At 43.4% G+C, this 17,209-nt stretch overlaps 1 protein-coding gene across 7 annotated transcripts in view; it reads left to right on the top strand.

Moving 5' to 3' along the window:
• The window catches only part of MLLT1 (MLLT1 super elongation complex subunit), a 46,341-nt gene that overhangs the window by 9,992 nt on the left and 19,140 nt on the right, over positions 1–17,209 (top strand). For 6 of the 7 annotated variants that reach the window (XM_090027561.1, XM_090027560.1, XM_090027558.1 and 3 more), the window contains exons 4-6: positions 9,173–9,316; positions 12,801–12,926; positions 15,239–15,784. In XM_090027561.1, the coding sequence (XP_089883687.1) occupies positions 9,173–9,316; positions 12,801–12,926; positions 15,239–15,784 (816 nt within the window). Of the gene's footprint in view, positions 1–9,172; positions 9,317–12,800; positions 12,927–15,238; positions 15,786–17,209 lie in introns of all 7 variants that reach the window. The other variant, XM_090027559.1, reaches the window with a different exon arrangement.

Below are 17,209 nucleotides of genomic sequence, written 5' to 3'. Positions count from 1 at the left end.
AAGGTCTAGACAAAAATGTGCTCTGCCAGATGGCTTCCAACTTTTGGCATGGATGAGCTGTCATTCAGTTTCTCTTCTCCTTTGTGGCTTATATTTTCTTTGCTTCTGTTGATCCCTGTTCTACTCAGTCTTCTGCTCCTCTTGCATTCCTCCTTGATATTCCCTGTAGCCCCTGGTCTTCCGTGCTTTTATTTTCTACCTTCTCATGCTATAATTATCTGTATTCTCCTATGTGCCCCCTCCCCCTACGGCTCTTCTCCATATTCCTTTATGTTCCCTGTCTCTATCTGATTCACTTTCATATTCACCTGCTCCGCATAGCCTATGGGACTGCCACTTTCCTTAGGGGTAGCTTGGTTTCACCTTTTTTGAGAACAGTGAGAGATGGTGGCCATCTTTGCCACACACGGTTTTAGTTTCTTTGTTTAGGTATGTGGGTCACAGTGGCCATCTCAACTGAGGGAAGCAGGTTGCACCTGTCCTGTCGAAAGCAGTAGGAACTGGAAATCATTTTAGGATACGGCATTTCTTTAAGATCTATTTTTCTCTCTCGTCCCAAGAGAGTAAACTTTCATTTAATAACAATGGCGAGGGGAAGGGGGGAAACCCACCTTTAATTCTAAAAGTGTCTTTACCGAAGCTACCCTTTATATCAGATCTACTATTTACCCTCTGTTAGTTTTTGTTCACATACATGTGTTTTTAAGACCATCACAACTATAGTCTGTCGCAAATTTTAACAACACATCAACATTAAACATTAGTAAAAGCAAGTAAGAAAACTACTGAAAATTCAAATGCCATTAAAGGTAACTTTCTGTGAAGTTTCATACCAAAGGATTGCTTATATGGAGAGAGAGGAACAGGACAAGAAACTTTAATGATTATGTGAAGAGAAGAGAAACAGGAAGCAGAAATAGTAGTGGCTTGAAAAAGAGCATGTGTTCTTGCTGATATTAAGGTACAAACTAAAATATTTGCTACTTAAAGGCTATTTTCTTGCTTTGATCACTAGGCTAACCTATTAATGCTGATGGCTGGCCAGCTCTATCTTGTGGACCATGCATAGTCCTGAATTCATACCGTAGCCTATGGCTCATAATTATACATGAAATTTGGCACTTATCTCTTCTTTGGCCAATCCTGTTTTAGCTGAATCAGAAGTTAAGGATTCGAATCGGGAGTTGGTGACTATGGCTGATTTTTTTCTGGAGGTGAGAGTAGCTGGTCACAATAGTTACTTCTCAACTTAAAATCTGTTAATTTTAGAAAGTCCTTGTGGTTAAAAGGTTTTCTTCCAATACACTTTTAAAATGAGGGGAAAACTGTGAAGAGGTGATGAATTCCTCATCTGTATATGGTGGTCATCTTTTTCATGTTTGCCAAATCTTTTTATCTTCCCATTATCTTTACCCTTCCTCATTTGGTTGCTATGGTGGTAAGTAGTGGTGGTTGAAGCCAGTGTGTTCTTTGACATGGCTAATGAAACATGCCATATGTTGCTGGAGCATCTTTTTCTTTGAAAAATATCTTTAATGAGCTTCTTCAGGGACTTTGGCTGTGCTGATGGAAGTGTGCCTGGCAGTCCTCCTCCTTCGTGCATGAAATGCTTTGTTTTTTCATTGGCCCTGTGAAATGGGAGAGCCAGTGCCAGAATGTGTGCCCTTTTGGTGCCTTTCTGTCTGAGACGGCTGAGCCTGCAGAGTATTAAAGTGATATGGGAGCCTTTTCATCTGCTCTTGTGCCCTGCCTTGGCAGTGAATATGCTCACCTTCCCCCAAACTCTGATTCGGCTCATCTCTTGTGAGTAGGTCCAAGTTTTTCACTGTTACCCGTTTGTCTTCCATAAAAACCCTTGCTCATTTAAAGCCAAGGGGTATGTAATCTTAAGCTGTCTTCAGTGTAAGATTAGCCCCTCTGTGGGCAATAAGTCTTCCATTGCATAAAGGGTCCTTTCATTTAATAATCTCGTACTGGGGGCCAGTTGGAGCTCTTGCCATTACAGTCCAGTCCAAAAAAAGAACTGGGGGATCCGAGCAGGTTACATGAGAGCGTCCTGTGAAGGCACAGTTGACGTATAGTGCTAAATCATTTGAGATTGTACTGAAATTGTTAGCTTGCCCATTTCTATTTTTAAACCCTTTGTGTTTCTTCCTGTAGTGAGGGCTGCTGTTGGTAGTTTCTAGGGGTTGGATCAGTGTGAGCTGGGTACAGTGAATACTTTGCAGTCTTTCCAATCTCTTTCCCTAAAAATTTGGCTGTATTAAAATATTGCACAGCCTCTTTGTTGTCTCCAAACACATCTCTCAGAACAGAACACACTAAAATCTTGAGCATAAATTACGAGTCTGAGTTAGTTTTTCAACTACTGTTACACTGTGGGTCCTGACCAAATCTGATTACAAAAATAAAAGCTAAAGAGTGAAGGATGGTTTCATGTTATGCCAAAATCAGATAGAGAGGATCCTAATATGACAGGGGTAATAAACCATTCCATTAAAGACATATGCGAAGTTTACCATCTCTTTTTATTTTTAAACCCTGTAATTAAGAGAGAAGACTTCCAATATTTACATAATGCATATATACACAATTGAGTTTTTCCCCTGTTAATAGAGAAGAGGCACGGATGGGGGGAAAGCAATACAGTACCAATTGAATTCTTTATCAAATGTTGTTAGTTTAAATGCTCAGTTTCTATTTTGACTCCATTTGTTCTAAAAAAAAAAAAATCTTGGATTAGCAAGTCTCCTTTAAAATTGCATGGGGTGATCAAACAGTGGCATTAAGGGGGAGAAAAGAATGAAGCTGAGCCAAGAAAAACTCAAGCTAAGTATTGGGAATCTTCTTGTCAGTAAAATGTATTAGCTTCTGGTTCAGTGTCTTGGGGGAAGCTGTTGGACATCCTATTTTATTGCAGCATTGTACAGAACAAAACATTTCGATATGTCATGGGGAGAACTTTTACACAGGCCAGGGTGCAAAGGGATAGATTTCACCTCTTTTCTCTGTCACTTCATAGCACAGGGGAAGAATGTGAAAGGGGTTGTTTAATTTATCATCTCCTCTGAGCTCGAGACTCATGCATGTTGTGATGTTGTTTTTTATCACGGTTGCTGTTCTTTTTCAGCCCTGCGGCATTTATAGTGTGTTACTGATCAGGCAAGTGATATATTTTTTTCCTTTTGTTTTCATCTTAAATCCACACGTACTGGTTATTTTCTCTATTTTTCTTGTTGAATAATCTGGGTTTTGTTCAATACCTTTCTTAAAAACAGCCTCAGTGAATGTACTTCTTCCTTGTACACTCCTCGTTCTGCCTGACAAATTTAGTTGTTTCCCTAGCTGGGGCAGCATCCTCCTCGGCATTTGTAAGTTAGCAGCTAATTAGCGGCCTGCCTTGATTTGGAAACTACACGACAAAAGTGTACTCGCTTCTCCACAAAGGTAATTGACCCCAAACTAGACTTGCTAATGTGGTCATCTTTAATTTTTTATTTTTATAGAATTACCCAGAAAACAATTGCACATATGCAAATTATGATTTAAAAAATGTATTTCTTAAAGCTATGAGAGAAGAGCTAATAGTAATGCCTTATTCCTTTTTAAAAGAAAGACAAGAAAAGTTAGAAGAAAAGGGTTGTAGGCTTTCAATACTCTGAAACTCATTTTATGGACAAAGTATGGTTCCCACCTGTGGAGCTGTGTAAATATAGTCTGAGTGACAAAGAAAAAATCAAGTATATTTGTCTGTTGACTGGTGAGAAATTATCCCTTTGCTGTAACTTACTGTAGGGAATGGAGCTAGGAGCAATGGCCTCAAACTGCAGCAGAGGAAATTTAGGTTGGAGATTAGAGGAACTTTCTGACTATGAGGTTGGTTAATCATTGAAACAGGCTGCCTGGAAAAGTTTTTTATTTCTATACATCCCTGGGTATTTTCAAGAGCAACAGGCACTTGGCTGGGATAGTTTAGTCAGGGATTATCCTGCCTTGAGCAGGGGTCTGAATGAGATGATCTCATGAGTAGAGCCTGGTTTAAATTGCAGGCAGAGGTCGCGGCATGGCAGCTTCTTTAATCTTGCTGTCCCCCCCCGGCTGGTTGGCAGAGGGACTCTGTTGCCTCTGCTGCTTGCTCCTGTTGCCCGAGGGCAAAAAACACGGTTTTAAATATGCGACTCTTTTTGCCCCCTGCCACTTGCTGCTAACTGGGTGGGAGGCAGAAACTGCGGCATATTTAAAACTGCTGTTTTTTGTCTCCCGATCATTGGGAGCAAGAAATGAGTAGCAGGGCCCCTCCACCAGTCAGAAGCAAGGGGTGCATAGGGGGAACTTCAAGATTAAAGAAGCCGATGTACCGCAAGCTAGGCCTGTGATTTAAATCCAGCACTACTCGTGAGGTCCTTTCCAGTCCTACCTCCCTATGATCCTATACCTGCTCTTCTTTGAGTGATGCTTTGCATTTCTAATTCTGTCTTGGATCAGCTCTTCTCTTGAGAGAGATTTTGGTTTTCCTGCACTAGAAATCCTATCCTCGGAATATTTTAAAACAACAATACAATGTCTATTCTGTGATTTATTCTGCTTTGTGTTGTACAGTTTTGTGATTATTAAGTCACTAGCTCTCTGTTTATCAATATTCAGGGGAAATGGGAATAATCCAGTAGTGCCTCGAGGGTAAGAGTGCTTTTTGAGGTCCCCAGACATTATCAGCATGCTGGGCTGTGAACAGTAAAATGTCCTGTTACTCGCATCTGGGTGAGGAACAGGCCAAATGAATTCTCCAGGTGTGGATGGAGAGGTTCCATCTATGCAGCAAAGTTGCAATAAATGACCAAGTGAAGTACTACTAGATGCCACCATTGCTGAGTATCCCAGTGCTTCTTCCTTATCTCGTACACTTTGGTAGATTTCTCAGATCATTTCTGAACTCTGTGCACGCATCCTGCAATGTTTTGTTTTGTTTTTTTCTCTTGGTTGGTGTGTGGGACTAGGCACTCACATGGACCAATGGAAGGGAAGAGGGCATTTTGACCAAGGGCACTGTTGAATCCTGGCCCATATGAAAAATGCCCACAGAGAGCCTTAACCCTTTTACTTCCAGACATCTTAAAATGTCAGCGGTAATAATTGGCAGGATGCACATGGAGGCTAGAACAATAGGGAATGAAGCCTGAGTTGATTGAATAGTTGACAAGTGGAGAGATCAGTTGGGTGGGGGAGAGAAGCATTTATAAATTGCTTGGGACAGTTTCAGTTTTGCAGCATACGGTGCTGGCCTGTCCCTGTAATAGTGTATCCAAATTAAGGAGCTCAGTCCATGTGGAAGAGACAGACGTGATTTGCCCAAAGTCAGAGAGAATGGCAGAGGTGGGAACTGAGTTCTACCCTGCTATATTCAGTGCCTGTATGGTGCAGGTTTTGCTTCAATTCTCTGTAAAAGGTAGGAACTCTTATCCATAGCTTTTAGCTTAATTATCCTAACATGGGTTAGGATAGATACCTGGTCGAGGTCCTATGATGCCCGAAGGGTGTTATAAGTACTGACTCCTGCAAGTTTACATATACTAGGTTGAAAACAGAAGGGATAACTTTGGTTCCTCATTTGCCTTGCATCACAGGATAATGGTCCTGAGTTGCCAGCAGCTTCTGCTGTATTCTGGGCCCACTGATTCCTTGTGGCAAAGGTTGCAAAGCATTTCGGAAGCAATTCTACAGAGGTTGTGTTGTCTGAGTTTCTCTTCGTTGTCTGTTTAAATGACATGAGGCAGTTGCATATCCATGGGATCTTTTATTCCAGAATTAATAAGTCTACCCATATATTTTATATATGAAGTTATCAGACCTCAGGGTACCCTCTCAGCAGCTAGGGTTACCCAGCAAGCAGAGAGCAGGGCATGCAGTGTTCCTTAAAGGCTCTGATACTGAACATGTCTCCTGACCCAAAGAAGAAAAAATTGCATCCTTTACTGCACCATCCTCACTGAACATATTTTCTTCATTTTCCTGTTGGTGCTTTTTCGTATAGCTCTGAAATGCTAACTGTAAAGCGCTCCTCCAAACTTAATTCCGGGGTCTTCTGTAATAAAACCTTGCCTTATATGCAGGGTTTTGACATTTTCGTTTACCTGAGATCTTTGTGCCATATTTGTTTGCCTAGATCTCTGTCCATGTGAGCTGGGGACCAATAATTTGACTCCCATGTTGGCTTATGGATACCGTTTAAAAAAAAAAAAAAAAAAGCCAGATGTGATTACAGATGTTGGTTCTCAGGTTGACAGTGGTTTAATTTTAAAGGAAATGGCTTCTTCAGATGCTCATAACCCTCTAGCAAGCTGTAAGAATCGGTGTGGTTTGATGGGAGCTGACACTTCATTAGATTGCCTGAGAATATGTCAGCTTGGAGTGTAAAGGCCCAGAGAGTCTATTCTCCTTTATCAGCTGTGAGTGCAGTGGGAAATGAAGCTGTTGTGTGAGGCTGTTGTGAACTGTGGAAAATGAGGCATCTGTGAAGCTGCTAAATGTTATGCACAGAACAAGATGTGCACGGGGGTACTTGTGTACTGTTGAAAGGCTTCACATAACCTCAGAAGGATTCTACTTGCTCTGCGCACTAGCATTTCACAAAGTACTCAGGAACTGAACTATGCCTGTCCAGGCTGAGAAGCATGTGCAAAGTTTGAGGCATTTGGAGGGGATATAAGGATTGCTGCTGTGCTAATGAACACAAGAGGGAGGGCAAAGCATATGGCACAGCCATTAATGAGATCTGGTACCATAGAAATGAAGTTTTCAGCCATACTGAGACCACCTTGATCAGAGCTGCCCCTAGGGGTGTGCAGGGCCCAGCATATCAGCCTGTGCGGGGCTTGTGCAGAGGGAGGTGGGGGGTAGCAAGCAGCCAGGGGAGTGGGGGGGCTTGGTGGTGAGCATCCAGAATGCATTGGGGGGCGGGGGGGGTGACAAGCAGCCAGAGTGCGAGGCCAGCAGTGCGCAGCAGCCGCATGGAGTGGTGGCACCTTCAGGGCCCGTATAGCACTGTCCATGGGGCCCCGAAAGTGCGGGGCCTGTGGTGGTCGCCCCAATTTGCCCCGCCAAGGGACAGCTCTGGCCTTGAGGCTTGTGAGAATTCATTGCCACATGGGAGAACACAGTTTATTCATTAATTCCTTACATCAGGAGGTTGGAACTTGCCTGTGACACTTGCTTGGTCAGTTCTTGTAGCATCTGTTTTGGAAAGCTCTGAAAGTTGAACTACGAAAAAGAATTCAGCATGGCAATTGTAGTATTTCCCTATAAGGTACCTAATCAAACCATGAGCGTGGAGTGGGGAACCTAAACTTGAAGCTGAGATTTGCTGAAATTTTCTCTCCCTCCCCCCACAAAATGAGAGTGAGATACTGGTCTAAAGCAGACCCCTGTTGAAAGAAAGATGATATACTGGTTGACCCAGATCCTTGAGGCTTTGGACTGCCATAGTGAGTAGGACATATACAGATGGTTGCTACATGTTGTAGGGACCTGGTCAGCAAATTCAGTGCCTGTGGCGGTACTAGGGAGTAGAAAAGCATTTGAAATTGTGGTATCAAAGGTATGGCCTTAAGGCAGTAGAGGGAAGGTGTCCCCTCTTCCCAGAGACCACTGCCTTTGCAATAAGATGACAGAATCCTTTCTTGTCATTATTATTACTGTCAGGCCTGCATATATGGCTTGTTGGACATTCCTCCTTATTTCTTTATCCACAGAGCAGAGTAAAGACAATAGCAAATAGCTGTATAGGTGCTATGCTGGTGAACTGCCTTTGTTAGGAGGACACCCCTTGCAATTTAGAATCGTCTTCAGGATGCTGTCTGTGTGACCCATTGAATCCTTTCACTACTAGCAGAGCTACGCTCTGTGCTGCTGTGTGCTTAGAAACTGAAAGCATCCCAGCGTCTAAAATTCCCTTGTCTTAATAACTGCACGTTTTGTTGTACAGCCAAAAATGGTGGCCGGTGATGCACAGGGAGGACACTATCAGCTTAAAGTTGTATTCTTGCACCTATTACCTTTGTTACCCATCGCAAACTGTTAACCCTGTTCCATACATCTGGTTGATTTTATTTAAGTTAGTATTCACTCTCTACATACTGTGTTCCTCTCATTTATCAGAAAGTGCCTTTGCTTTCAGATTCTCCTGCCCTAGCATATGGTTTCTTCATTTTATAACATTGTAGGAGACAGTTTAATCTTCCATAGCATGAAAAAAAACTAATAGCATTCATATCAGCTTCAGTAAACCTGGGCAGAAATCTCAAGTGTGTGTTGTCTTACTAACCTGGTATGTGGATACTAGTAGAAAATATTACTTTTTCTGAAGAAGATAAAGACTATTAAGGAATTCTATACGTGTGTAGAAGGAATTACAGTAGCAGTCTGCTGTCTGCTGGGAGGCTGTTTTACACACTGATACTCTAAGTGAAAGTGAACTATTTGGCTGCAAATACTAAAAAGGCTCCCTGGGACTTGCATACAAACCCCATATTTCAGCTGCTAAAGACTGCTCATTAATAGATCCTAGAAAGCTTAAAGGAGGAGGGCAACATCCACTCAGCTCATGCAGTCAGCAGATCCGAAGGGATTTTGCAAATCTAATAAACTTTCCCTTTATTCAGCTAATCTCCCTAGTACCCTTGCCCCTTTGAATTGAGAAATTGTCCTTTCCCTAAATATTAAAGAATATGTATTTCTTATGTACTTTGCTATAGCTCCAGTATTTCCTGACGGGGATCGATCAGTAGACATGTTCTGTGTTTATCTAGTGGTGTTAAAGAGCAAGATGCACACTTCACATTTGCTTTCTTGAACCTTATGTCCTACCTGGGAGCCCTGTAAACAGTAGGTTCTGGCAGATGTCAGTTAATGTCCTTGTATATTACTCCTTACTACAGGGGAAACCTATGTCTGAATTTCTGGTGTGAGTATTAGATATGGTCTTCAGTACAGGTATGTTAGAAAGTGAAGTATTTGTGCCTAGGTTTGAAAAGTTTTCTGTGATCTTGGGGTGAAACCTCTTATGAATGTGACATTCATTCAGGGGTTTATTCAGTATTCCTGGGGCTGACCGCTTGAAAACTCTAACTGAGCATACTTGCCAAGATCCCTCACGAGTCTTCTGCTTTCTTGGTTTCAGGAGGAACCGAAGAAAGTCTGCTTTACATACGACCTGTTCCTGAATCTGGAGGGAAACCCACCCGTGAACCACCTTCGCTGTGAGAAACTGACTTTCAACAACCCCACTAAGGAGTTCCGCCGCAAACTTATTCGGGCTGGAGGGGTGAGTGCCAGAAGAACCAGAGATGTGAAGAGGCTTGTTAAAAGGTGTAGCCTGCTCATTTTGTTGTGAGAGTTTTCTGTCTACTTTAGACTGTCTGCTTTTCTGATCAACTTAGCTCTGGTAAATGATCGTGTGGCCTTTTGTTGCATTTATCCTGGGGTTATCCCAGATTTGGGTTCTGGTGATTTAACAGCAATGCCAGAAGCTGCAAAATGCTATTTTTCAGCTCCCAGATGCAGTTTGAGAGACCACATGCCGTTTCAAGGTCGTAAGAACACCATGTTTTCAGGTATTCTGTGGATGCCTCTGGATGGTGACGTTTTCTTTTCCATCTGGTTGTTGCTGTTTTCATTGTGTGAGCTCCCTTTATGATCTGCTTGGTGCCATTAAGTGCAACCAATCATGTCAACACGGGTTGAAAAAAAGGGGGAAGGCTGTTGAGATGTCTCTATTCATTCTTCCCACAAACAAGCTAAGTACTTGGCACTCCTGGCTACTTGCTATTTCTGAAGTGTGGAGGCAGTGGTCTACCTCATGAGAAGCAGAACTAGAGAGAAGTATTAAAATATGTTTTTCACATTGAGCTATTTACACCAGCCCAAGAAGAGAGCCTGTCTCTGCATGTGGAAGTACATCTTTTTCATGCACAAAGAGGTGATGGCCACCAGTTGTTAATGAGTATTGAATAATTTTGAAGTTGATTGTGTCATGCAAAGCAAGGAGATATGGAGAGAAGTAAGTGGGATAAGTAACATATAAATTAGAGTGAAGGATAAATGACAGTACTCTTTCCTGCCATGACAGGGGGTTGGACTCGATGATCTGCTCAGGTCCCTTCCGACCCTACTAACTATGAAACTATAGAACTGGAATAAATGCCTGGGAAACAGAGAAAGAAGGAAAACTGAATGAAAGGAAAATGAGGAACATGGAAGATCAAGACTGTAGCGAATGGATTACAAGTGTTAGATTTGGCACCTGGTAAAAAGAAATGAAAAAAGGCAAGAAAAAGAATAGGAGCTGGAGGGAAGAAATTGGCAAAGTAGTTTGAAAAAATAAAACAAAACATAGATAATGCCTTTTAAGCTGCAGTAAGGACAAAGCAGGCACAATGGATCATCTGTGCCACTGTTGTAGAAATTGGTACTGAGGACTTAATTGGTGAAATATCAGGTTGTTTTGTATAGGTTGTCAGCAAGTTCCATGTGAGGTTAATCAGTTAGCAGCCAATGTTCTAACACTTTAACCAGTCTTTTTCTAGTCTCTTGTCTGAGTTTGTCTTGAGATAGTTTTAGGCCACCCTGGCTATATAATTTTATCCTGGTTTGCATCACATTATTTGAGGTATTCTTGAGTTAATTGCCAGATGGGTTGCCTACTATCTTCCTTTCTTGAACAGTAAATATATTCCTTTGTTAGGAAGTTTGTCTACAAGCAGGTGATTTCTGGAGAGGAAGTATTAGTTACTTGACCAAATACAAAGTCAGTTTGTCCAGAACTTTTTCAGAAGTGAGAGACAAGAAGCAGCAGCTTATTTCAGCTGCACTTTTCTTTTTAACACTGTGTATGTTTTAGCTTTTGTCATGCATTATTGCTTTCCTCTAGACTTGGATATTAAAGTTGAGTACATCATCAGATGTAGGCAGATGCTTAGAAATAGGATGGATTCCCTGCAAATTGCTTATATGACATGACACTTCTAAAACCTTTTTGAACCTTTAGCTCATGAGTAAGGCCTGGTTTAGCTCACAGGCCCAACTCACTAATAGGGCTGTGCGAAATTGCACTGTTCCATTCTGACTTCAGTTTTGAGGTCTGGACGGAACAGTGTTTTTGTATCGAATATAATTTTGAGCTGAAAAGCCTCACTGTTTCACTTCGTCAAAACAGTAAGACTTTTGGAACGTTTTGCTGGATCATGAGGCTGGGGAAAGGAACTCAGCCCAGCAGAGCAGCTAGTCAGCCCAGCTGGGCTGCCTCTCCATCACCCCCACTAGATTGTGCGGGGTGGGGGAGGAGGAAAGCATCCTAGTGGGCTGCCTTCCTGCCCCCTACCGGATCTTGCACTGGGGATAGGAAGTCAGCCTAGCTGGACTGACTTCCCATCCCCAGCACTACGGTCGAAACGTTTCAACTTTCAAAACATTTAGGCTAGCCTCGTTTTTGTTTTGAGGCTATTTTGATATCCTTTGTTTCATTTCAATTTTGCTGTTTCAGTATGGCAGGTTTAGGGTCAGGCGGGTGGGGAGGGTTCCAGGCTACAGCTCCAGGCCTAGGGGCTTAATGGAGAGCCCCTAAAGAGGAGAGGGGAGCAGTTGGAGAGGAGTGCCTCCGAGGTAGAGCTAAGTGGGGGCAGCAGCCGCATCAGCCAGGAGGGAGTGGGATCCCAGCACCAGGCATCCAGCTTCACACTGCCATGCCAGCAGGAGGTATGCCACAGCTTGCCCTGGCCCTTTTCAGCACAACTCCTGGCCCGTGGGGAGCAACAGGAACACCTTGGCCCAGGGCACTGCCGTGCTTGCAGACTGGGAGCTCCTCTGAGCAGGGTCTGGCGCTGTGCCCTGAGGGCTCTGCACCCACCCCCGCCCCACAGATCCCAGTGTGCCGGGCTGCCCTGTGATGTGAGGCAAGAGCTCCCTGGGCACATGGCTACAGGCAGCCAGTCCTGGGGGATGGTAAGCCAGGGAACATGCTGGGCTGGGGGGTGGATAAGCCCCCACTGTGCTGGGGGAGGCCATGTGGTTCATCTCCCTGCTGCAGCTGCCCTGCACCTGTGGATTAGTGCCACAGGGGAATGCTGGCCTCTGGGGGGACGGCTTCCCCCTCTTGGGCCAGGTTTATTGGCTAGGCACTGCTGTGGCAGGAGGGGGACAGAGGCCGTGTGGCCCCATTTTTCATTTTGTTACAGTGAAATACCATGATATGTCTTCTTGCTGGGGAACTCTTCAGCAAGCGGCCATATCATGGGATTTTATTGCAAATTGCATTTTTCGTGAAAATCACTTAATTTTGTGGTCTTCACAAAAAAAAATGCAAAATCACAATTTAAACTAGGCCCTACTCATGAGCAAAACATGTGAAAGAGGCTTTTTTTTTTTTCTTCTTCCAGCCTCAACTTCACAGTTGAATTACTTTGACTGAATACAGTGGAATCGAGACATTTTGGCCTCTTGTGGTTCTCCTCATGTTGTGCTTCTGATCTTGCTAATAAATTGGTTACCACGGCAATTTCTGGTTGCAAAAATTCTCCAAGTCCTGCGAACATAAGAGAATGGGCATGAATTTGAATATTTTCTGTTTGAGGTGTTATCATAGTGTTGAGAATCTTAAATGGTAATCTAGCAGGAGATGCTCCTTACATTCTTTAAGAGGAAAAAGACTTGAATAAAAATGGCCATTCATTAAGTCACTAAGCCCGCAAATAATCATGTTAATGCAGTACTTCTTTACTCGCAGATAATTTTGTCTTCTGTTTTATTACTAGGTGATGGTAATGCCAGAAGGAGCAGAAACTGTGTCCAGGCCAAGTCCTGACTATCCTATGTTACCCACAATACCACTCTCGGCCTTCTCTGATCCCAAGAAGACCAAACCATCCCATGGGTCAAAGGTCAGTGGCATGTTATGCAGTCATTTTGGTTATTTGGCATTCTACTTCTGGAAATTCACTTTTTTGTTTTGTGCTGTTCTCTTCTAAGCAGCGAAGTTGATTTGCTTGGCATCACAGAGGAGGTGCAGTCTTCAGGGATCACTGTTGCCATTCTCAGTTTCTGGCCTGTTAAGAACTACATAAGGGCCTCTTAGGGCGTGGGGGTTCCTGTTTAATAACTTACCCATTCACCCACACAGATTTAGGTAGTCCCAGTATACCACAGCAGTATTTCTCAACATTTTTAGACTCAAGGCACCCTTTGGAAAGTGCTAGCTTCCAGCTTTCACTTGTTGACAATGGAGTGATTCTTTTGTTGCAAAGAACTGAGAATGCAACGTCAGACTGTTTTTGATGCTGTGAATTTCTTTTTGAAAACTCTTGAGTTTATCTTGTGAATCTGATAGGTGTGCGTATGCCTGTAAATGAGGTAATATTGCATGGCACCCTTAAAATGATCTCATGGTTCCCTGCGGTGCCATGACACCTTGATTCCTTTAGAGTTCTTGTGATTTGCTGCTACCTTTTGAAGTGAAATTTTAGAAAAATGAAAGAGAAGTTTGAGGAATTTTAGAGAACTGGGATTGCACAATGAGCTGCTAGAGCTGATGATTCCCTAGCCTCAGTTTAAAACCAAAATCAAGTTCTTTCTGACCATTGGATCTTTTTGCTGCATCTCAGAAGCTGTGGTCAGAGTGCCTTAGGATTTCAGTCTCATTCCAGCAGGGGTGTTCAACGTCTGATTGCCATCAGAGCCATACGTATTCGGCCTGCAGGGTGCCCCGCAGGTTGAGAAATTTGGTGCAAGGGAGCACTTGTAATAAATGTGCCCCCTGCCAAATTCCCAACTCTGAGCCCTGCACAGCTACTTGGGGCCAGGTCATGTCCCCTTTCCCCTACAGAGCTGGGCCACACCTCCTGCCTGCCCCCTCCCGTCTTCCTGTCTCCATGGAGCCAGGTTGGAGCTGGGATGCCCCCTCTCCACCTCCCTTATGCTAGATTGGGACCATCAGCCTCATCTGGCTTATGGGCAGCCTGGGCACTATCAGTCCGGCCCGTGGACCAAAAAGGTTGAGTGCTACTGGATTAGAGAATCAAAACTTCCTCCATTCAGCATTAGCTTATTCCTAATGCTTCAGAAGAAGATGAAATTATCTTTCCACTAGTCTAAGGCAGCCAGGCTTGTATATAGGTAGTTAAGCCTGTGGGAGGTAACTCTCTTAAGATATTGCATTGCATTTTGTCCTAGTCTACATAACACGAAACATTAGGTTAAACCCTTCTGTTTTGTATCCAGCCCCCATTATCTATGTTCCCTATGGTACCTAAACTTGAATTGCACTTTTAATTTCTCCTGATGCTTATGGTATGCAGCAGGGTAACAGTGACTTGTTTGATAGTGACCAATTCAGTTTCTTTTTGACAGAAATCAAAGACTAGGACATGGTGAATAGGGAATAGAAACTAAGGGCATTTGTGTGCATGCTTGCGCTGCAGTTGTATAAGTGGCGAAATGCACTTCAGCGCTGAGAAAATGGTGGCAGTGTGCTTTTGAACTAAAACACATTGGAGGTGTTTTAGTTCAAAAGCGCACCACAGCCATTTTTTGCATGTTGACGCGCATTTTGCAACTTATACAACTACATGTGGTGCACGTCAGCTCACGTGTGTAGCAGACTCGATTTAATCAAGTTGCTCTGACCCGCCAGATGTCCAGTGCATTGCAGAACGAAAAGGTACATGTATAAATGCCTGAATTAGAGAGGCTGTTGTTACTCTCCGTTCCATATTGACTCTCCTCCTGCCATGATGGCTGAAGATCACATGTGACCTTGAGTGGGCTGGTCACCCACAAGTGAAAGCAGACTTACTTACTCCCTCCCCATAATGCTCACCTGTCCCTTGAGACGGACAGTTTCCATCTGATCTGTATGTACTGCTTGTAGATAAAGATCAATAGTGGTAGCAAGCCATGGTTCTGTCATAACTATCAGAGACCTTACTGTTTTTGCCAAGCTCCAGTATAGGATGAGTTGATACATAGCACATGTTGGAGCAGGCTGCAACTATAGCTTGCTTTGGCAGAGCAAAATACTTAGCTTGGTAAACTTCTTGTTTTGTTTCTAGAATGCCTGTTTTAAAAGAATACCTTAGTGTAAAAGTTCATTTTGTTTTACACTTGATATTGTCTCCTCCATGGTTCATGCACATTTGGCTAATAGTTACAAATGGGTCTTAGACGTTTACCCTAGCCTTCTGTTCCTGAATTTTAGGATGCAAGCAAGGACAGTAGCAAAGTATCCAAACCACACAAAGTAACCAAGGAGCATAGAGAGAGGCCAAGGAAAGATTCTGAGAGCAAAAACTCCTCCAAAGACCTCGAACGAGAACAAAACAAGCCTTTGAAAGACTCCTCTAGAAAGCCAGCTGAGAACAAACTGCCTAAGGAGGAGAAAGCACCTCCTAAAGCTGCTTTCAAGGAACCAAAACTGGCTGTGAAAGAGACCAAACTGGAGAACACTTCTCCAAAGGGTGGGCCACAGCCGGAGTCAAAGTCTTCCAGCAAAAGGCCCTCCAATGTGGAGTCACCAAAGCCTAGTGCCAAAAAGCAAAAAAAGAGCAGCTCCAAAGGGGGGAAGAACATCCCAGGGACTTCTCCTCGAACCTCGTCTTCCTCATACCCAGAGAAGAAGCAAACCAAGGAGAAGACGAATGCCAAAGTGGAAAAGGTAAAATCAGAAAGTGAAGCCAAGGAGATCAAAAAACCTGTGGAGATGGAGGAGTCGAATTCAGAGGATGAAACTTCTTTTAAGTCAGAGGTGAGAATGGGTTCTTCTTTTTATCTGGGTTGATGAGCCATGTGGTTTGACACTTAGAAAATGCTGTACAGCATCCAGAGACTAAGGTGGGAATCAGATGGCCTTTGCATAGCTATATTTCAAGCAAAACTGCAGTGCTCAGAGTTCACAATTCATGTGATTCCTGTCCTCCCTACCTAGTTATCCTACTGCTTCACATGTTCAGCGCTACACAAGGAGTTGCCTGCAATCACAGTTAATCTTGAAATGTATATCTAAGTTATCGTCTCATCCATATTTGGGTTCTTTGAAGTGACATTTACAGAATAGGGGTACAAGCCTTATGTCCATTTAGCATCTTTGAAATTGTGGTTTTGAGCCCAGCGCGATCCCAGTGTAAAAATGAGAGAATTAATCTTGGGGGGGAGGGGGTTGGTTTGGTTTTTTTTTTTTTTTTTTTTGAAAAAGCTATATAAAAAATGAAAAAAGGAATATAGTGACTTGTCTGAGGCCGATGCCAAGAACAGAGAATATAGTGCATTAGTCAGTGCTGCCAGACACCTGCTAACTCGAGAACTGTGGCCTGCTGTGCTAAGATTTCTAATAAAGTTGGGTACCTGCAGTGACTGGCCCACATGCCCCCTAGTGGGACTTGGCTATATCAGCGATGACTTATTTTAGGACATTTAGTCATGGTGTAGATGTCTAGAGCTAAGGGAAGCTATACTCCTTTCCACTCCCTTGTCCCAGCCCTCTTGGTAAGAGAGAGGGCAGAGGTGCTTCGCTACCCCTCCCCTTCCTTGGGGGCTTGGAGGTGGGGAATGCTGTCACTTCTCTTAAGTGGTGTTGTTTAATGCTTAGGCACTCCATTCTCTGTTCTGAATCAAATCATAGCAGCATTCTTCTTGTGCCTGGTGGAAAAGTCAATCCACGTGTTCTGTGCCTTGCTTCATGGTCCTTTTTCTGCCTCTGCCTTTCAGGTGCACAGTACTGGACGACTAAACCATGGGCACGGCTTGGCTTACTGTCTTGCCATTTTAGGTAGCTGTGGAGGAAGTATTTCCTCCACTTTACCTTTTTTTATTTCTGCATCGAACTCAGATTGGTGTTGGGGGAGAGGAAGGGTCCCCTACATGTGCTGCTAAGAGTCAGAAAGTAATTGGAGCATTGAGAAAAATGCACTTGGAGCCTATTGAGGCATTAAGGCCATGTTTATACTACTCCTCTGTCTTGCCTAGAAATGGGAAATAAGCCCTGCCAACTCACTCCCAAGGCCACCAGTAAAAACCAGTAAAGTTTTAAAGTGCAGTCCTTTGTCTTGGGAGAACTTGAGAGTGGTGCCAGCATGAAGGCTCACTGCTATTCGAAGCTGCACCTCATTTCTGGGCTTTTGTATGTTTAGAGTGGGAGCAAGTGGATGGGGTTTGATTTACTTTGCATGGTCCT

Source organism: Crocodylus siamensis, chromosome 14, assembly GCF_052110815.1.
Source record: "Crocodylus siamensis isolate JL-2025a chromosome 14, ASM5211081v1, whole genome shotgun sequence".
Classification (NCBI taxonomy): Eukaryota; Metazoa; Chordata; order Crocodylia; family Crocodylidae; genus Crocodylus; species Crocodylus siamensis.
The sequence above is the reverse complement of the archived record's forward strand: the minus strand, read 5'-3'. Positions and strand labels throughout refer to the sequence as shown.